This window comes from Acipenser ruthenus, chromosome 8 (assembly GCF_902713425.1).
Source record: "Acipenser ruthenus chromosome 8, fAciRut3.2 maternal haplotype, whole genome shotgun sequence".
Taxonomy (NCBI): domain Eukaryota; kingdom Metazoa; phylum Chordata; class Actinopteri; order Acipenseriformes; family Acipenseridae; genus Acipenser; species Acipenser ruthenus.
Window position 1 is genome coordinate 1111076 of NC_081196.1, and position 22073 is coordinate 1133148.

At 40.2% G+C, this 22073-nt stretch overlaps 1 protein-coding gene and 2 non-coding genes across 5 annotated transcripts; 1 reads left to right on the plus strand and 2 right to left on the minus strand.

Annotated features, from left to right (window-relative positions):
- Positions 1 to 185: 185 nt before the first annotated feature.
- On the minus strand, positions 186 to 20433 carry LOC117406143 (myelin protein zero-like protein 1). 3 transcript variants are annotated; one of them, XM_034009983.3, is made up of 6 exons: positions 20255 to 20431; positions 13343 to 13509; positions 11396 to 11609; positions 10512 to 10656; positions 6012 to 6117; positions 186 to 3770 (listed from the first exon to the last, which is right to left on the minus strand). In XM_034009983.3, exons 1-6 carry the CDS (start codon positions 20367 to 20369, stop codon positions 3669 to 3671), a joined length of 849 nt encoding a protein of 282 aa, XP_033865874.2. In that variant the 5' UTR covers positions 20370 to 20431; the 3' UTR covers positions 186 to 3668. The 3 variants fall into 3 exon arrangements, with proteins under 3 accessions (XP_033865874.2, XP_033865876.2, XP_034778866.2); XM_034009985.3 differs by having other exon boundaries at positions 10512 to 10644; positions 20255 to 20426; XM_034922975.2 differs by lacking the exons at positions 186 to 3770; positions 6012 to 6117 and adding an exon at positions 9379 to 9475 and having other exon boundaries at positions 20255 to 20433.
- Positions 20434 to 20641: 208 nt separating this feature from the next.
- Positions 20642 to 20713, plus strand: trnap-agg (transfer RNA proline (anticodon AGG)). The gene has a single exon. It is a non-coding gene; the product is annotated as a tRNA-Pro (tRNA).
- A 411-nt stretch (positions 20714 to 21124) lies between these two features.
- On the minus strand, positions 21125 to 21196 carry trnap-cgg (transfer RNA proline (anticodon CGG)). Its single transcript has one exon. It is a non-coding gene; the product is annotated as a tRNA-Pro (tRNA).
- Between the last annotated feature and the right edge of the window lie 877 nt (positions 21197 to 22073).

Consider the following 22073-nt stretch of genomic DNA (forward strand, 5'->3'; position numbering starts at 1 on the left):
CATGACAGCATCAGCCACACACATCTGCAAGCGTTCCAGAGAGGATGCTCACATTTTACTTGCATTCTCCAGTTTTCTGGGCTAGTTGATTACCTAAAGCATTGTGTGTTTTCATAATGCTGGAAAAAGAAAATGTGCATTTATTCACAACAGAATCAACAAAACACACACACAGAAGCTTGATAAACAGGGAATCGAGCTTTATATAAAATTAGCACATATGGGAACAGTAAAAAAAAAACAGGACAACAGCATTAGAAACATAATCTGTATTTTAGTTAAGCAAGAAAATATAAAACCACGGAAACATTGATAAGGAAACAAAAGGCACGTTATGTAATCACACTCCAGTTTTAGTACCAAAACAAATAAACAAAAAGATACTTAAGTGTGTACATGATGACCAGAAGGAGCTGAAAATCAACAGCAAACCTTTGAAACACAGCCATGCAGATTGTTGTGCAGTATGAGATATTCCGTTTTTTATTTAAAGCCTCTTTATAGCCAGAGCTGTCACCCTACAGTGTCAAGAGACAGACCAGTCCGATTTCCTTTACTGTCCTTAAAGGAGTAGTGCACACACTACAGTCCAGTTTCTTACCTCCTATTAGCTTGATTAGATGTTTTGGCTCCTCGCGTGGTTTTTCCTAATGCTATAGAGAAAGTGCTGCATCCTGGCACGTTTGCTGTAGGCCGTGTGGTCTGACCGCAGTGATTCTGAACTATAAAACACATGGGAGAGCACCATGTGCTGTAGCATGAAGTGGCACCAACCTTTACCTGTAGCACCCCATTTGAAACATCTGCATGTTCAAAAAATCAACGATCATATTTCTGGTGCTAGAGGTTAAGAAAACTGGATTATAAAACTTTGGCACTCTCCTGCACAACATGTTTTTAGAATGCGTCTCCACGAAACGTACAATGCTTTTCTATATTTTTGTGGCAATAGGACTACACCCCTATCGGGTTTGCTATTACAGTATGCAGCATTTGCCTAGGAGCTTTGTAATGTATTAAAAGTCAGCACCAATATAGACACACATTAATGCTTCACAAGTCTAATGAACAAAGCACCATGAGAACTACTGTTTTAATTGGTTAAATGCCTGGCTACTGACTGGGGGGGGGGTTGAGATGTGGATGCTTTGTCATATTTTAGTTTTTATTCTGTACCATACTTAACCGTTTTCTTTCTTATTGAATTACAAATTGCTAACATACTAGGAACTATGTGGTTCTGTTGCCTGATCGATTCTTGATGTGTTAAGATTTTACGCAGCTTCCAAATTGCAAACACTATTGTCGCTATATACATTAAGACTAAACAATTCTTAACTATACCGCTTTCGTAAAAAAAAAACAAAAAAAAAAAACACATATAGCAAGTTGCTTACATATTTTTTGGAGTCATATGCAACAAAACTCTTATTTTACACATAGGGTCCAAATGTTTTAGCAAGTTGGAGAATTTTAGATATTAAAAACAAGAAAAAATACCTTATTTTTTTGTTTGTTTGTTTTAAATTGAGCAGCAAATACTCCTTGCAGATTACATTTTATATTATTTTTCACCAAATAGCATCCTATGCTGACTGAGGGTTGTGTTTAAACTGAATTGAGATGTACCTTCTGAAACACACACACACACTTCTCTCTGAACAAGGCAGGTTGTTTGAGAATAATAATAATAATAATAATAAAAACACGTTAAACCAGTAATTCCAGGATAGAGAAAGATACTGAACAGCTCTGGAAGAATTCTGAAAAAAACAAACAATTAATAAGAATTTACCACAGGACAGGCTGGTTTCGCAGCCCTGAGGACTGTAAAACCAGCCATCAGTCCCTTTCTTGTCATATTAAGGCATCACATTAAACACATGGATCATGTTTGTAAGCTTAGAGCTCAACAATTAACAATCAGCAATTTAAGGCAAAGTATCATCATTAATAAGTCTGTATCTCTTTAATTCAACTGTGGAATAAAACCTGATTAAAGTCTGTTTAAATGAATTTTTAAAAATGATACAGAACAGGCCTTTTTTATGATTATGGTGTCCTGAATGTATTACTCTGTGATTTCCTTGTGCGGTCTGCTTTATTGATCGTTTTGTATAAAATTAAAATGAATAAAGTCGATTTTCAACCCACTCCCAGACTAAGCATCCAGAAAGTCAACTCGTGGTAAAGGCTTCAGGAGGGGCGGACATTATCCTGCATGGCACAGCACCTATACGACATTCTACATGTCCAACACAGTTCTAGTTTAGAACCAATGCTATTCCAGCACAAGGGAGCTACAGCAAGTAGTGGGCATGTATTAAAGTGTGTATTGGATTGTTCATTGCAGGCTACAGGCACACTTTAACCGTTTACAAGGAAGGTCATCTTTAAGACTGGAGTGAATTGAAGTTAAAATCGAGGAAGTGTCATAAATACATACATAAAAAAATACACAGGAGATGTCTGAAATCACTTTAAAAGGCTGTGTTTTGGTGTGGGATGATAAGCCTAAATAATTCAAATATCTATTTAAAACAGCTATATATTATATATATTAAGTTAGCCAATATATAACTCCAGTAATGCTGTGTTGAGCCCATGATGTAGTTTCATATTTTGCTTCACCATTTTGATATCATATATTACACTCAACACTACAGCATGTGCTTTTTAGTGTAATTTAATTGTTTCCATTAAGGTCAATGGTTTTGAAGCCGGTTGCCCTGGCATGCGTTTCTGGGATCTGCTGACAGCCCAATATGAAGATCCTTCAGTATACAGAGGGCAGACTCCGGTCCCCAAGAAAAGTTTACCACTGTATTTTTTCCTTGGTCCTTCACTACGGTCGATTACAACTGGCTGTGCTTTTATTATGGCAAACTTGTATAAGGGATTGTCCGGACTTTATCCTACAACAGTGCTTCCAAACCCTGGTCCTGGGGACCCCGGCTGAGTTCTCAATTACTTAACTAAACCCTTAATTGAACAAATACATTTGCTGAATTAAACCTTTTTACTTGTTTTCAGCTCCTAAACAGTTGCAGATTTCAAGATAGCTATAACATTTTGTAAGTAACTTGAACTGCAACTTATTAGGAGCTGAGAACAATTAAAAAGGTCTAATTAAGCAAATCATTAGTTCAATTAAGGGTCTAGTTAAGTAACGTGAGCTCAGTTGGAATGAAACCCAGAGGACACATGGGGTCCCCAGGACCAGGGTTACAATCTCTAGAAGGAATCTACCCTAATCAGTATAGTAAAGCATGGATTGCCTGGACTAGTTGTTTTTTGCAGTTGTAGAAACACTGCATCACAAGATTACTATATTTTGTAGGATGGACTATATCAGATTTTTGCATGCCTATTGCAAGCAGTGTCATTTGTAAGGTGTAGGACCCCCTCAACGATGATGCAGGATCAGTTTGATTGTAGGAATATTTTAAAACCAGGTCACTACAGAACATTCAGATTGTATATAAATTAAATGCGGGGAGCACACAGTACGCTTTGTGAGTTCCTACAGTGACTTGTGCATACCGGACATTTATCACCATGCAATGCTTTCTTCAATGACTAAATAGAATTTGTTTACATATATTGACATATATTCACACATGCATTGGTCCAGGGTTTGTTCACATCGAACCAAAATATTCCAGTTTTTAATCCTTCCTGATGTTAGCATAGACCACAGACTCAGTTTTGTAGACTGTGTTCGACATCTTCTTCCCTGAATGATCCAGCTGAGCATAAATTACTGGGCCCTGAAAAGGAGAGAACAGTGAACTGCAGAGAGCAAACAACACAATAGTCAACATCATTTATTATAAAAACAGAGGACAAAAACAGATTGAGGGCAACTTCAACCAACCTTCATTTTAAAAGGGCAACTTGGGACACATCTAAAATATAAGGTGCTTTGAACTAGTCATGTTTAATAAACAATATTTCTATCTAATTATAGAAATAATCAGGGATGTAAGGACGCACTATCGTCACGATACGATTCGTATCCTGATATGCCGCTTGTGATACGATATGCAGCACGTGGTCCCCATGGGCTTCTTGTATGATGCAGAATAAGATCAAACTAAATTTGTGTTGGAACATTTTGTTCAAAGAAACACATTAAACGAGATCCGCAGGGTATATATTCATGCCAACTATAAAACCACATTCAACAACCACTTGATGAACTACAATGAGTGCTGTGCTTTTAGTCTTTATCACGATACAAACCTCTATCACGATACAACATCATGTAAAAAAGTATCACGATTTACTGTGAATGGTTACACCCCTACAAATAATATACCAAGTCATTCTAAACAAGAAGTATGCCATAGTTACCAATTTGTTCTTTAAGGCCAAAAAAACTCCATGCATGCTTGATGCAGGGGTGTTGAATTACAGTATTATGTATTTTTAGTTTATTTTTCTCTTCCCACGAATGAGTAGATGTTCTTGAGATATACCGTAGTTCAAAAGGTACAGACACTTTCACTAACAAAACAGAAAGATTGGGGTACGAGAAGAAAAGTTTTATGAAGCCCAGCTTTAATATTTTCAACAAAAGAATGCACTTTGGTTCATTCAATGTGTCGTATCTAGCCACTTACCTGCTTAAACCATTTCAATACGGGTCTCTTAGATAAACTGTGCTAAAGGGATGTTAACACAGGTCAAACCTGTGTTACACCTTTCAAGTCTGTACCTCTTTCTCCACAGAGTATATCTGAAACGTCAGAATATCTCGTTTCAGGTGTATCTATCACTAGCTTTGGCAAACAATAAGATTTTGTTTATCCGTTACAGAAATGTTGGAAGCGGGGTTATCAAAGCGGGCAGCAGAACATGTGGGCACAATGCCAGTAGCTGCTCTGCCTGTCTGTAGTACTATATGGAAGGGTACACTTCTGCTATAGTTCAGGGAAATGCCACATGTTGCGCACCAGTAAACCCCAGGATTATAATGTCCCCTGGAAAGCAAAGCAAAATCCCCAGAAACCCTGAAACTAATTAAAGCCTGGCACGATACTGTATCTGTATTAATAGTCTAGGGATGACACACAGTATAAGTAGTTGCACTGTGTTTGTTTAGAGCACCAAAACCATTTCCCACATGAACAGACACAGCTGCACACACTGCAGTACTGCAGCAAGACTCAAATGAGGAACAAATAGATTACCAACCCAGCCTCCGCGGCTCAGCTGGATTCAAAACCTGTAAGTGCAAACACCCATGCGACAGCCCCCTCACTATGAAATCACCTTGGAAAGAGAACCTTTCCAACCTGCGAGTGTAAAGAGCCTAGAAGTACCCGGGTTGGTCTGCAGAGAATATCATTTGCATAAACGCTTCTGGTGAAACATCTTTCCTGATTGTCGCTTTCGTTTCACAGATTTAGGAGAGCTGCTTTCAATTTTTTTTATTTATTTATTTATTTTTTTTAAATACATAATGAACTTGTTTATCTCATTGTAACTAAAATGTTTCTTTAACTTTGTGTGTGTTTGTGTGTGTGCCTGCAGTGATCTGTGTCACAGACAGTCATGAGTTCTCTGGCTGTACATGGATTTCTCCGAGGTCATTTTTCAATTATGTGCGCGAACTTAAGAACATTAGAGATTTTCCGAACAAGAGGAGGCCATTCCGCCCATCCATGCTCGTCTGGTTCCTAGTAGCTTTGTTCCTAGTAGCTCGTCTGGTTCAAAACTTTGTCCAGTCGGGTTAAAGGATCCCAATAATTCAGCATCAACATGACTTGGTATCCCATTCCATACCCACACCACTCAGTGTAAAGAAGCGACTCCCACCCTCTGTCCTGAGCCCACTCAATTGCTGGCTGTATCTTCTGGTCTTGGTTGAAGTATGGGCCAGGGTTAACTTGCCCGAAGGCGTGTTGTATTTGCCATTGCTCCCATGGAGCCGAGTCTGTCTCTGCACTCTGTACTAACTCCCTACTATGTCCAATACGGATTTGCAGCAGCACCGACATACATACCTGTGCAGGGCCGGAGGGACTGCTACATCTCGAGTCCTCTTTATCTGAGCCCTCTTTCTTCAGCGCCCGCGTCTCTTGAGGAACCACGCTTTCAGAGGAGCTGCAGCTAATGGGTCATGTTTTGGAGGGCGGGGGTTGTTTTGTTTTACAAGTCAAATGGCACAATGTAGCACACAAGCAAGCGTTGGCAGAGCAGTGCGAAAAAACAAACCAAAAAAACACAAAAACAGAAAAAAAAGACAAAATGCAATGAATGATGAGCTCACAGTACAAACAAAACACTCCATTCTCATTGTACAGCTACACTGATTCAGTGTGACACAAGACCCAATGTCGTGAATCAAAAGGCTTGCTCTACTGAGTTGGAGTGTACAAAGAACACAACACAACACACGCACAAAACTAAAGGTACAAACAATGCCATCTACTTCAAAACTATATAGGGGCTGTGTACAGTGCTATTCAGCAGTCGCAGGAAGTATTTGAAAACATATTAACAATTTTTTAACCAGAACCATTTTGCATGATTTCTGATTAAATACATTTAAGTACTGTACTGCGGTTACTGAATTACATTGTACAGTATTCTTTTTACCCAGCCCAAAATGTTAACCTCCTCCCACCAGCACAGGGGTGAGAGCAAAGTTCAGCAGCTGTAATACACAAGCAGAAAAACAAACACACTGTACTGTAACAGGAATTTAAAAAGCACTAGCTATCGACAGAGGCTCTTTTCAAAACAGAAATGACAGATGCACTGGGATTGGTTATCTTTTGATCCGGTAATGATTTAGTTAAAAAAGACTCTTCCTGTACGTACCTCACAAAAGGGGTTTACCGTTCCAGCCATTTCGAAACTTTGGCTTTGATAAGTCTTTCTAAAGCAAACTCATATCAACAGAATACATTAATTACCTACGATGCATCCTGTGTGCAGAGAGGATTAATATGCTGTATGCTTTTCAGTAACAAACTGTCATCTAGTCCTATAGTCATTCGTTTGTCGGTTTCCTCCGTTAGTGTCTGAGCTGTTGGCCTGGGTCACAGTATACCAGGCTCCATTTCTGAATTGATATTTAAGAGATAATATTAACAAATGCATGCACAACTGTATGTGCTTTCAATGGGGCAAGAGGCAGTGTCTGTCCCGAGTTGAAACAGCACGCTATCTCAGCCACTAGATGGAGCCATAAGCTTTTATCCATAGAAAGCAAAGGCAATTACAGGATGTTTTTTCTATGTTTGTTTAATGTTTCTTTTGACAGTATACAGACTAAAGGTGCAGAGAGTAAAATGAGCCAGTCTGTTCAGCCTTCTGTTTAAATCTACTGCGAAGTCAACCATCGGTTTTCTACTGCGGATGCTGATTAAAGTACGAAGCTGAAAACAGTGACAATGAGTTTGTTTGTTTTTCTTTGTATTTAAAACAGCTACTGTCTTGATTAAAGGAGTGCCATATAAAGACTGCATCATCCAGGACCCTGTGCTGGTGGTCTGATTGCATACAGAGTCTACATAAAGCTCACAAGACAGAATTCAGTGATGGGTTTCAATACAGTTCGACTTTGTTTTGTTTTGCAATGCAGTCAGGAATATCTGCTTTGTTTTTCATTTCAAATACTCAAAATGATTTGTTAAATTAAACTGCACTTGAAAAACCTATTAACCTCCACTGAGTGACAGTCTGGTGAACACATAAAGAACAATAAACCAATAGTAATAACATGAAAATGATGCTAACATCAATGTTAATTGATTTAACACATACAAAATGCACCAAAATGAAAGGCTGTTTGTTTTTTTTGTTTTTTTTTTTTAGAAGAATGCATTCTCTTTCTGGAACCTGTATGCTTGGAAAGCATTAGTTATATCTACGATTGTAATACCATTCTTTATTTTTTTGTTTAGAGGTGCATATCTGTATTAGTCGACGTGCCTACAGTTCTGCACAGCAGTGACGAGAATATTAAAAAGACGGGACAGACGCACACACTGTTTACTGGTTAGTTGTGTTAAATCAAAACCAAACAAGCAATGCAGTTAGTGGGTTAGCATGAATGCCTGAATGCCAAGTTTAAAAGACCTTTCTCAACAGTATCAGCTTCACTGAAACACTCGGCATTGTCAGATTGGAAGCAGCTTAAATGCATTAAATCTGAGGGTGGGGTGTCTTGCATTCTATCCTGGCCCTGTGGCAATATTCAGATTTAGGCAATTCATCTGATGCAACAGTTTAACAGAAGAACAATCCCTTCTTGAGGCTCATCTTTGATTGTGCAGTGAGGTGACTGCAGGGAGTGCCACAGTAATGCATGGGGGCGGGGGTCATTGGGTCGGAAGTACAAAACGAGTCTTCTAGGGATGTCATACTATGTTCTCCAGGATTGCTTGAAAACACTTGACTAATGAACAGGAATTCAGATGAACTACACCAGTCACTCAATCAAGCAAAACCTTTACTTATCCAGAGGAGTCAATTGATATCAAATCCCCCATTTATAATGAGACCTGACTGGTGCGCATTCACTTTGAGAAACCATAGTAGACACGCTCCAATCCTGGAACTTGTTCGATATTTTCTTGAATGGTTAATAGTTGTACTAACCGTGCAGCGATGGCAGGGTTATTCCTGGCGTGTTTTAGTGAGTGCCCTGTTGTGTTAATACAGCACTAACAATCCTCTTGCACTGAAAACCCAACAGCCCAACATGCAAGGCACCGCAATACACAGTAGGTATGTAAGGTCTTCATGCTTCATGCTGTGAACCATTACAGATGTAGCATGTTAACACTTTGACAGCAGGCAGTGGTTAAGATGAGCAGTGGTGTTTAAAACAGCCCCAGTGTGAAAATCAGTCACTGACTCCACTTAGGGGAAGAGTCTTGGATGCAGCTTTCGTCCAAGACTGACAGAAAAAAATAAATAAAGCTCCATCCAATTTAAAAGGTGACTGTGAAGCACTTTGCTGTACTGGACTTCTACATGACGTTCTAGCATGTGTGTCACAAGACAGGAAGCGCTTTGTTCAGTTCATAAGCATGCTGTACATCTGGCTGGTGTGTGATGCACTACCCAGCCCACTCTCTCTCACGCAGTGCCATAATCAGACACTGCAAAAAGCAGCTCTACAGAAGCTGTGCTGTCGAGGCTGCTGTGAACATATCCAAATCTGCTAGACGTTTGTAGAATTGTATGCGGACATGACATTTTGTAAATCATTTGTTGTGCTCAATAGTACATTCTAGTATGTATTTTAATTTTGAGCAATATGTTCAGACACAGAAGTCTCATACATCAAAGTGTTGGTTTTAAATTGAAAATGAAATCAAATCAATGCAACAAAAAAAAGAAATACCCACACATTAATAAGTTAATATGATTTAATAAATAAAACACAGAAAAGCAAACAATTCACCACCACTATGAACTTACCACCAGATTATTTAGTAAGCTGTGCTGTTTTCTTTAAAGATAGATAAAAGCCCTGTTAAGTCTAATTATTACTGTTAAATATTCCACTGGCAATGACAGCAACATGAAATATTCTGTGGTGTAAGACATTATCCTTAAGACTTCAGTAATCCATTTGCATTTTTTTTTTTTTTTTTTTTTTTTTTTTTAGAAACTTCTTGCACATATTCATTACAAGAATAACAATCTGTTACATTGCGGGCCTTGGAAGAATCCGTTTCTAAATGATAGGGTTTTTAACCAGTAATTTGATTTGAAGTGTGCTTATGTAAAGTGAGATGCTGCAGATTTGAGTACAGTACTCAACACTTCACAGCAGACGAGGCAGACAGGCCTGCATCGTATGTTTGTCTCTATTTTTAGGGGTAGCTTGGGGGCAGAAATGATTGCAAGTCTACTTGCAAAACACATTCTTCCCCTGTATGCTGTATATCCAAACCAAATATCTATCACTATTCATTTGAAATACAAAAACCATAAAGAAGCAACTTTCAGTTGTGTAAGGGTTTCATACACATATACAAGAGTTGTAGTGCAATAGTGTATGAGTTTAACCCTTACTGTTCAGTCCTTCTGCATTTCTGCACTAACAGAGGAACTTGGGTGTATACTCGAGACAAGAGATCTGCTAAAGACATGAACCCAACTTCAGCCAACCAATACATCAAGTTTATTTTTTACCTTTTTTTGTATTTAAATTTGATTATATTTTATTAAAATGATATTTGAAGCAATGCATCCTTTACACACTGTCCATGCGTCTTGACTTTATAATTCAAGGGGACAGTGAAACGGTAGTAACCCTCAATTAGGACAGATACATGTGTGAGTTTATGGGTTACGGTTAGAAGAATGTGGCAGTAGGTCCCATAGTGCTGAATCTAGAACACTGGATATTGTTCCAATACAATTAACACTTTGTTCCGCTGCCCTCTATCAACCAAATCTTTCTTGGGCAGTTCCTCAAATCAACACCAAGTATACTGCAAGTTAAAAAAAAAAAAAGATGCCTAAAGTGTCAGACTTACCCAATGTAGTCCTTACTGGCCTGCTTCCTTCTGACCAGCAGGTAAAACACAATGACCAGGATGATGAGTAACCCCAGGATGGCTCCGATCACTGCTCCCGCAATCACGCCAGCGTTGGACAGGGGGAGAGACCCTTCAACGGAAACTACAGCTCAATCATTTTGTGGAGAATGTGCACCAAGCATTTATTCACTGATACAATCCCATTTCAAGCTGCTGCTGAATTCTGATGAATTTCACGAACAAACATTTAACCACAAAAATGGGTGTGTGTGCAAGTTTCTACTTCTGTGACCGACAACCTTTTAGATTTCCTGTTGACTGCCATTGTGTGTAGAAATGTAAAAATCGGCCCTTTTTTGTTAAATGTTACCCATATAATTTAACATTCAACATGTGAACCAACTGCACCTGCATAATACCACTGGGCTTGTGTTAACATGCATTTGCTGTATCCTAAAAAATAATAATAATCTAGCCCTAGCCTTGCTCATGTCATGGAAATGAGTGGCCGGACTGAAATTACAGTAGAATGCTGTGGTCTCAGCTCCTAGCTAACTTTATTGCACAACACAAAGCCACCACACTGCCCATTACCCTCTGTTTGTCAGTTGCAGGACTGAATAGCAGGTGGTTTAAGATATAAACACACTACATAAACCCTCAAATCACAAGTCACAAATACCTGCGAAACAGCTCTGAACAATCTGTCTGTGTGACATTCACAGATTACAATTTATCAAATGTAAAAACTAAAAGTAACAGACAGACACGTCGTGTTTAATACAGCTCAGTGCAGAAACCCCTTTGGCACGGTTCTGATGCTCATTGAAAACACATCCAGTTATTCCCAGTGCTGATAGTTTGCAAAGAGAACAAGTTACCTCTCTCCACAACTTGAAGATGTATACTACTCGGCTTGACATCAATATCAGGGGGGTTTTTCACAATGCAGGAGTAGGTGCCGTTGTCCTTGAATATCATTTTGGTTATGGTGATGGACGCGTCTTTCTTGTTCAGGTCTCCAACCCACAACACCCTGTCTTTGAACTGGGGGGTTTTCCCGAAATAGGGCTTCCCTCCCGTGTAGTGGAACAACTGTTGGGACAGAGAAGCTGATGTTCATAACATGAAATGGAAATAAGAATCAAATTGGGAACCAAAGAATGTTCATACATTTGTCACTTCGATCAGACTGCCCTTTTAAAATGTACTTGAAATTATTTCCCAATAATGACAAGTTGGTCGAATCGTCCAAGATGCTGACATTAACAAGGCACCAGACGATGCAGGATCCGATGTCCTGTGCATCTTATAGTGCTGCAAGGGTTTGATTTGCAGTAAAAAGTGAAAATACTACAAGGTTCGCATGAGGACCTTAAAATGAGGGATTTCAAAATGTAGATTGTAATTAAGACCAAAGACCATCAGCATTACAATAAATTCCATTTGAACATTCATGTTGTTATTATTATATTGATAGTTCCAGTTCTTTTTTTTTTTTAACCCCTGGGTATAAACCACTTTGTCAGGCACCACTTTAGGTAAACCTTTTCCGGTTAATTAGTCCTTGGCTCCATCTGAGGAATTTAATTGCCCAAAACAAATCCTCCTTTAACTTTTATTTATTTATTTTATATTAAAAAAAAAATAAAAAATACTTATTTACAGGTAAAATAAATACAGGGTTTAATAAAAATAAAAACATTGTTTTTAGTTTACTGAAAATGAAAACTGACTGGATGTATACCCTGTTAGAAACTACAAGCATTTCTTCAAAAGGATATTTTAATGCAATTTCTCGTTTCCTGTTTTTCGGGAAAGGGGTGAACCATGACCAGGGCTGGCTGAAGCAGGGGGCCAGCTTGGACAGGCTCAGTTGAACACAGACGTTAAGAAAAGGGAAACAGGAACAGGGTTAAGGAGGAAGAGACAGACAGAGTGAAGAGGGAAAGACAATTACCTCGCCAACCTCACCCCATCAAAAAATAGACCTTTACAGACCAAAATACAGTACAACTGTGCGAGACACAAACTTATATGTACAGTACAGCCTCTTTCTAACCAGATTTAATCCAATGAAAATCCCAGATTTTTATCAAGAACTAGCCCAGAGTCCACCTTGCGGAAATAATTACTCGGCTTGGCTCTCCACAGCCTGTATGGACCGACTGTTGGTAGAGAGCTGGGGTGACAAATATTGTCACGTTTCACACTTGTGTACTTGACTTAGGGGTCAATTTGATAATTGATTATTGATCTGTACCCCTGGATCATTTCTTACTGGATCAGTCCCAGCACCTGTGAATCTCCCTGGAATGCATCCCTGTCATCCATGCAGAAACCACCTTGATCTCTAAAGACAGGTGGTCGATGCAATCCAAGAGGATTCCTGTGGTGTAAAATGCTCTAATAAAATCCATCAGCGGGTACAGGGTTTAGTTTACCTCAGAATTAAGGAGGAGTGTTGGAAAAAGAAAAATAATGTCTTGGCAAGTTTCACAACCCATTTTCATTTAACCCATTAAGTGCCACCGTCCTCATTGGAATTTTTTTGGAGCATTTAACAGGCATATAACTCATTTTGATTTTCTCTAACTATTTTGTTATGAAAACTTACTCTAATTTGTTAACCACAAAAGTTTAGTCTAAATGCAAATTACATAAATATATTTGGTAGCCTATAAATGGTTTAAAGTGTGTTTCTACATTTTCACCGCAAAGAGTAAACCTCGGAAAGACAGGGGATTATAACTCATCATTTTGGCCTTTTTAACACCCCTAGTGAAAGTGAGTGTCCCATTGTGGAACATGCAGAAGGGGAGTCTTACAGAGACCGTGTCTCCTCCCCCCTCAGGATGAAAGTCCCAGGATAAGGAGGTTCCGCTGCTGACCAGGTCCTTGGATGTGAAGGTACATCGGAGAGTTCCATCCGTCCCGTTTTCAACAAAGAGCTCTGCTGGAGTGTAAACGTCCACCGCTGACCCTGGAACAGCAGCTGTGGATGAGAGAAACAAGACAGGCACCTATCAGGACACATACGCACACGAGGCGGGAGGAAGCTGCGTTTCCACTACTGTACCCAACCCTGGTTTCAACTCCAGCCGTCCACACAGGAGGAGCGAGGAAGCTGCGTTTCCACTACTGTACCCAACCCTGGTTTCAACTCCAGCCATCCACACAGGAGGAGTCTTGTGGGCATGCCAGCATGTGTTCTCCTTCTCTAGCCTAGTCATTATTTCCACAGATTACATTTATTAGGACCTTGTGCATGAAATTGGAAGGAACGTATATATACATACAGTGCCTTGCAAAAGTATTCAGACCCCTCACCAATTCTCTCATATTACTGAATTACAAATGGTACATTGAAATTTCGTTCTGTTTGATATTTTATTTTAAAACACTGAAACGCAAAATCAATTATTGTAAGGTGACATTGGTTTTATGTTGGGAAATATTTTTAAGAAAAATATCTTGAAATATCATTATCATATAAGTATCATATAAGTATTCAACCCCCACACATTAATATCTGGTAGAGCCACCTTTCGCTGCAATAACAGCTTTAAGTCTTTTGGGGTAAGTATGTACCAGCTTTGCACACAGTGTCGGAGTGATTTTGGCCCATTCTTCTTGGCAGATTTGCTCGAGGTTGTTCAGGTTGGTTGGACGACACTTGTGGACCACAATTTTCAAATAGTGCCACAGATTCTCAATGGGATTGAGATCAGGACTTTGACTGGGCCACTGTAGGACATTCACCTTTTTGTTCTTGAGCCACTCCAATGTTGCTTTGGCCTTGTGCTTGGGATCATTGTCCTGCTACAAAGGTGAATTTCCTCCCAAGCTTCAGTTTTTTAGCAGACTGAAGCAGGTTCTCTTGCAGTATTTCCCTGTATTTTGCTCCATCCATTCTTCCTTCAATTTTAACAAGATGCCCAGTCCCTGCTGATGAGAAGCATCCCCACAGCATGATGTTGCCACCACCATACTTCACTGTAGGGATGGTGTGTCTTGAGGCATGGGCAGTGTTAGGTTTGCGCCACACATAGTGCTTTGAGTTTTGGCCAAAAAGCTCTATCTTGGTCTCATCTGACCACAAAACCTTTTCCCACATCGCAGCTGGGTCACTCTCATGCTTTCTGGCAAACTCCAGACATGCTTTCAGATGGTACTTTTTGAGTAACGGCTTCTTTCTTGCCACCCTCCCATACAGGCCAGTGTTATGCAGAGCTCTTGATATGGTTGACTGGTGCACCATTACTCCACTCCCAGCCACTGAACTCTGGAGCTCCTTCAAAGTGATTGTTGGCCTCTCTGTGGCTTCTCTCACAAGTCTCCTTCTTGTTTGAGCGCTGAGTTTTGAGGAACAGCCTTTTCTTGGCAGTGCGTGGGTGGTGTGATGCAGCTTCCACTTCCTGATTATTGATCCAACTGTTCTTACTGGGATATCCAAACCACTGGATATTATTTTGTACCCTTTCCCTAATCTATGCACTTGTATTACTTTATCTCTAACTTCTGTAGAATGCTCTTTGGTCTTCATTTTCCTTCAGATTCACAGCCTGACCAATGATCCTTCAACAGTGGGGTTTTTTATCCAGAAAATGTGACAGCAACTTTAATGGTTCACAGGTGGAGGCCAATGGTAAGGTAATTGTGTCCTCGTTAGGGCAATTTCTTTCATCGGTGTAAACTGGGAGCTTCCACAGCACAGGGGTTGAATACTTATGCAAGCAAGATATTTCAGTTTTTATTTTTCTTAAAAATATTTCCCAACATAAAACCAATGTCACCTTACAATAATTGATTTTGAGTTTCAGTGTTTTAAAATAAAATATCAAACAGAACGAAATTTCAAAGTACCATTTGTAATATGTAATATGAGAGAATTGGTCAGGGGTCTGAATACTTTTGCAAGGCACTGTGTATAGTTTTAATTCAGAGTCATGGTATGCAGGACTCTTAGTTTCTCTACCCCCTCAGCAGGTTTACTGGATTATGTTGCTACTGAATTCTATAGCAACTCTTGCAGTGTGAATCAAACTTCAGTGCATCCACAACAAGGATTACAGGATAACATTTTGTCACATGTTGGGAACAATCCCCCCCCCCCCCCCCCCAAAGAAACAAGCAGGTTGCATAATTCACTTTACCTATCATGATGACATGAGGACTGGAATGTGTTTGTCAGAAACACGCTTATTCCGAGGTCTGGTTTGTATAACATGACGCGCTTCCCTGAGACCAAAGGGGAAGCACAATCTTAAGAGTGAAGTCACTGCAGTTGCGCAAGCTCCACACTACAGCAGATCTGTTGCTGTATCTCCCGGACAGAGCTGCTGCTGTAAATAAACTCACAAAGGTTTTTGTTTTTCTTTCACATCTTCCTACAGTAATAAAATGCATAGCTCCTCCTTGTCTGTCAAAACACTTGATGGAAATGCCCCCCAGTACCTAATGAATATGTAATACACAGCGTTCTACAGTGGACGGAGAGTTACAGTAAGCAGCCCTGTGGAGGCTTGTTGCCTGCAAGAAGAACAGGACAGTGCTACTGTTCACTGATTACAGAAGTAATGGTCATGGTCTGGAACAGCCCTGACTCTAGCATTCTTCACTGGGCGAGACTTCTAAAAACCATTCCAGGTTTTAACACGTTTGGTTAGCCTCAGTGTGTATGTACTGTAACAAGCTCAGGAGTGTCTTATTAAACTCACAGTAAAACCAGGAATGGAGTGAACTGCTACAGTATGCATTGGGAGTCGCATTGCCACCCCTGTTATCTCCAGTACTATTGTAATCACTGGCCTCTGCTTCCATACAATGGAGCTATATTAAAGGATGTTCTTAATTATTTTCTTTTTACACTCAAACATCCCATGCCTTGCTTCTCAGCCATACTGTAGCAGTCAGTGAAACGGGCAGGCTGGTCTGTGCTGCAACACGTCTAAAGGGATGGAAAGAACCCGAATCATGACTCAACAACCTCCAGGTCACAAGACCCTGCCACAATGCCAACGTGCTGCTGCAGGCACTTCTTGACATGATCAGGACGGTAAACAAAAAGAGATAGTTCCTGAAAAGAAAAAAGAAAGAATTAAAAAAAAAGAAGACTTTTCATACTGTGTCCAGGGTGCCGTAGAATCATACAGAATCACAATGCTAAAGCCACCTGTGCTGGGTAGTAGCGGGACTGCAGTAGAGGTGAAATGAGAAATTCCATCAGAGTTTTATCCTTTCAGAAGCTACTGTGGCATACTAAATAGTCAACAGTCCTTCTTTGATAAGAGTACTTGAACAGTAAGGGCATCATGCCAGCACTGCATCAATAATGCAGAAAACTGCTTTAAGCAAATGAATGGTACAGTTTCTACTGTGAATCTCTAAGACCAATGTCACTGCAATCTTCTGTGTGCTCTGAAAGGAAATCAAGGTTCAGTTTTCAACAGTTTCTGGATGCTACTACAGTGGAAGCAGATAAATCATCAGGCAATGTACAGTATCATATTCCCTGCAGAGAATAAACACTGCATCATAAAAACTGGTGTTAATGAACAAAGTTCACCTGTGATCTAAGCCCAACTGCTTTGCTGGCTCCGTTTCACTTCTGGAATGACTTCTCTCTCTGGATATCACGGACAGAAAGAAAGAGCCAATTTGGGAAATCTAACAGGAATCAGCTCCAAGTACTGTTTCCATCTGGTGCCAAAGTGTTGCAATAGGGGTTGGTCAATAATGAACTAGCTATCTGAAGCCATGAATAAATGAAGAGTGGTGACGAGAATACAAAGAATCCAACTAACTTTCTAATCTACTGTGAAAGGTCATAAAAACAAAGAGTTTAAAAAACACATTATCATAATATAAGGGATCCAAACCACTCTTCAAGTCTGCTTAGTTTATTAAAAACAAATGCCTAAAGGCAAAATCTAGGCCTACAGTATATAGTAGGACACGTCAGTATTTTGGAGCAGCTGAAAAACTTCAACAGCATGAACTCTTTGAAGAGAAATTTAAATATTTCAGAGCCTGTGAGCTGTCACACCACACAGCATCACTGCTACAGGGAGACAGACCACACACCACGCAGGACCTGAGAAGAGTGCAAGAGGACCATTGAGGAAGCACAGCCTGTGAGCTGTCACACCACACAGCATCACTGCTACAGGGAGACAGACCACACACACACCACGCAGGACCTGAGAAGAGTGCAAGAGGGCCATTGAGGAAGCACAGCCTGTGAGCTGTCACACCACACAGCATCACTGCTACAGGGAGACACACCACGCACACACCACACAGGACCTGAGAAGAGTGCAAGAGGACCATTGAGGAAGCACAGCCTGTGAGCTGTCACACCACACAGCATCACTGCTACAGGGAGACACACCACGCACACACCACGCAGGACCTGAGAAGAGTGCAAGAGGACCATTGAGGAAGCACAGCCTGTGAGCTGTCACTGGCACACCACACAGCATCACTGCTACAGGGAGACACACCACGCACACACCATGCAGGACCTGAGAAGAGTGCAAGAGGACCATTGAGGAAGCACAGCCTGTGAGCTGTCACACCACACAGCATCACTGCTACAGGGAGACACACCACGCACACACCACAGGTGTGACTGGCAGAACAACACAGGCATCATACAGTACCACACTACCCCAGCAGCACACAGGTGCCATTGGAAAGCTGTCTACAATGAAAGCTCTCTGTGGATAACCTTACTGCAAACATTCAATCTAACAGTGAGAAAGCTGGTCAGGGTCCGACACAGGCCAAGCCACACGTCCAGATTCAGATGAGAAACACGACAAATACAACAGAGTCATTCTCTGCAGACAAACCTGACAGAACGGACATCCCTGTCACAGCTGAATGAGTGGACTTGCATTCTCAGGGGTCAATGATGCAGCTCTGTTCTTGCATTTAAATGAGAGACCAACAAACCAAACTCTTGTTTTCCCCAGCCACCGCAAAGGAATTATTTTAAACAAACCATGCCTTTATTTACCCAGTCCATCAACTAAACGCTTTGTTTTTTTTTGGTTAACATACTGTATTCTGACCTGGCCCAGCTGAACAACATGACTCATGGTTTTAAAATAACTGAAGCCCTTGTCAAGCCATTCTACTGCAGAGTCACAGCAAGGCATTGTTATCCACACTGCTGACTCCAAAGACTCCTTCCTGACTAACAAGAAACAGTTTAAACAGTTTTCAGCTGCACTTTCAGAATGAAATCTACAACCGAGTCAGCCTTGACTTCAGCATTGCGCAGCTCATTCTCATCTCTTCATTGACACGCTGTTCTCACAGACAGCTACAGCCAACAGCTTTGCATCATCTAGAATAAGTTTAGGATTGAGACCATTTAAAAAAAAAGAAACTATATGAACATCATTCAGATCTTTTATTTACATCGTGTAATCAAAGGAACTACAAAATGATACCGCAAAAGTAAAACAGAAGCCAAAATAGTTCATGTTAGATGCGTCCTATTTTGAAGCCCATTCTCTGAGATGAACACAGTGATCGAAGCTGTACAAAACTACTGTTCCAAAAAACTTAGTTGCAGGAAAAGCCCACTTCCCTTCTGCACTTTGTTCTCAAGTAGGAAATGAAATACTGTTGAGAAATGTGGATCCCTCCCCCACCAGCTAAATGAATATACTATAGAAATAAAACCCACCAATCAACTTTTTCTTGCAAATTATCAAGCAACTCGTTGATGCGGATTGATCAGTTTTCACCTCATGAATAGTTCAAGCTGCTGTACAATATCTGAACAATCTGGATTTCAGCTAACTGCTTAAAAATGTTTAGCAAGCAGGTTGTTTTACTTATCAAATTGTTGTTTTGTGAAGTGGTTTGTGTTGTAGTTAACAGAAAGCGAAAGTACTTTGTGTTTCGTTTGGGGGGGGGGCTTACCTGTAAATAACCAATGCCACCACAGACATGTGCACACACACAAAAAGTATCTGCAGTTAATATCGTTCAGCAAACCATAACAGACACCACCACCCCTGTATTACACAAGATCACATAGCGAGAAACGACGCGTTAACATTCCAGTAAACTGCAAGACCCCGAGACAGACATCATTTGAGAATGAAACGCGTCTTGCTCATTTAAACACCGAATACCGCAGTACTGCAGTTTACAGCAGTTACATACAGTACACACACTGCAAACAAAATACAAAACCGAGGTTTCGTTGGAGTATCACATATGAAACCTGCTTAATAATAATAACGTTACGTTAACATATATATTGTAATAAATTTCACATTTCGCAATCCAACAATGAAACAATGTGCTTCCGTAGACTTTTGTGAAACAATATTGTAGTTTCTTTGATTACACGATGTTAAACAAAAGACCTAAAAATGATGTCTCGATCCTAAAATTGCAGCGATACAAAACTTGCGTCCACAGCTGTAGTATATCGCTACACCAGACACAGGCATTCATTTCATCACAAATACACGTTCGTTTCTGAATCACAAAAGACTACAACATCAGAATCAAAGAAAACGTTTACCGCAAACTCCCCTCCACATACTGTAGCTAAAAACACCGGACTCACAAACAAGGACCTCTGAGACAACAGCTGAGGGAAGACATTGGACTTCTCAGTAAGAAAGTTTGTTAGGCAACGCAGTAAAAACGAGACTTTAATTCAATCAGTCACCACGATAGAAGTCCAAACGCTTTACACATCTACTTACCCCAAGATAAGAGCTGAAATCCGAGCCACACTGCCAGTATCTGTGACGGGTTTCTCACTTTCGCTCCCATTGTGTGTTTAATTCCACTCCAGTAAAAACCCTTGAGTATTTCCATTTCTCATTTCCTGTTTCCACCGGAAGACTCGCCTCTCGCCTCGACTAATGCTGCAATGTTACTGGTGTTCGTAAGTGCCAGTCAATCAGTAACTCCTCGGAGTCTGTACGCAATCATAGCAACAAAACAAGATGCAGTATTTATATCTAAGCCAGAAACATCTTAAACGCAATTAAAAAAACATTAAACATTGAATTGAAAAACATTAAACATTGAATTGTTACACGAAAGATAGAGCGTGTGATATACTATGCTATTGCACTTTGTATAGCGGCTCGTTGGTCTAGGGGTATGATTCTCGCTTAGGGTGCGAGAGGTCCCGGGTTCAAATCCCGGACGAGCCCTCTTTCTTTTTCTAAAATAATGTTAGTTCTAAATATAAAAGTATTTTATGATGCCATTTGGATTAGTCATGCGTTTGTTTTTGTTTTTTCTTACCATTTTAACAATATCTGTAATTGCACTAATACTTTGTTATTTGTGTAACTTTAGTAGAAATCTGAAACCATAAACTATTGATTATAATAGCCAGCCTGTTTACTAACTACTTCACTGTACATTAAAAGAGTTAATAATTCAGAACAAGCAATACATACCACACTAACTTGAGGAAATGTGAAATGCTTTAACGTAATGCTACTTTGATAGAACATTTTTAGACGTAAAACTGCTTATTTTATTTTCACTAAAAAAACTACTTTTTTTACATTTTATATATATACATACATATATAAATAAAAACATTTAAAAAAAGTGGGCTCGTCCGGGATTTGAACCCGGGACCTCTCGCACCCGAAGCGAGAATCATACCCCTAGACCAACGAGCCGCTGTAAGGATTTCCCAACATTCTGAAATGTCACCAGTCAGCAAGTGAGGAGAAAAACGATCAAAACCGGCACAAGGAAGATGCCAGCACCGTCGTACGTAAACAACCATTGCGCTATGTTACTTGAGACAAGCGATGGAGCTTTTTGTTACAAAATAACGTCTTGCGTGCGGTTTATATGTTGCTCGTGGTCGATCCACATAGCCTGAGATAAGAGCAGATAATACGGTAAAAACAAACCTAGAATTTAATTTGAAGAGAAAACAATGCAACAATGTAATGGACGCGTAATGCACACGCATCTGCTCAAATCATGTTCTGTGGCTTAAAATATCCGACTTCTGCCTAGTCAGCAGCGGTCGTTACTTAAACTCCTTTTAATAACAGTGACAAACGATCATCAAAAACAAATATCCCACTCATCTCCGCCACGTACTGACTGTGATGTTTGCAGCTCATAAAATTAAAATAATAATCTCTAAGGTTAGTGGCTGGTTACTGCCACCTGCCGGTCACACATGGTTACTGCCACCTGCCGGTCACACATGGTTACTGCCACCTTCTGGTCACACATGGTTACTGCCACCTTCTGGTCACACATGGTTACTTCCACCTGCCGGTCACACATGGTTACTGCCACCTGCCGGTCACACATGGTTACTGCCACCTGCCGGTCATACGTTGCAACATCAAGCACTGTGACTTTTTTTTTAATATCCTCTAATAGTTAGGTTTAAATAATATCTGCATTGCCAGAGCCATCTTGCTTCTGTGAGTTGTGGCTCCACGTATGCCGTCATGCTTAAGTAATAGCTAGCTCAGCATGCAAACGGCAAGTAGCTATTGTTATGCAGACATCAGTTAGTTGCATTAACAC

What these genes read in the sequence shown, in the direction of transcription:
- LOC117406143 (XM_034009983.3), bottom strand. Translation starts at nt 20,369, where the DNA reads ATGGAAATACTCAAGGGTTTTTACTGGAGTGGAATTAAACACACAATG. An exon ending in GCCAGTAAGGACTACATTGG is followed by an intron (nt 6,118 to 10,511) that starts GTAAGTCTGACA and finishes ATGACCCATTAG; the next exon opens with CTGCAGCTCCTCTGAAAGCG. An exon ending in GTCCCTCCGGCCCTGCACAG is followed by an intron (nt 3,771 to 6,011) that starts GTATGTATGTCG and finishes TCTCCTTTTCAG; the next exon opens with GGCCCAGTAATTTATGCTCA.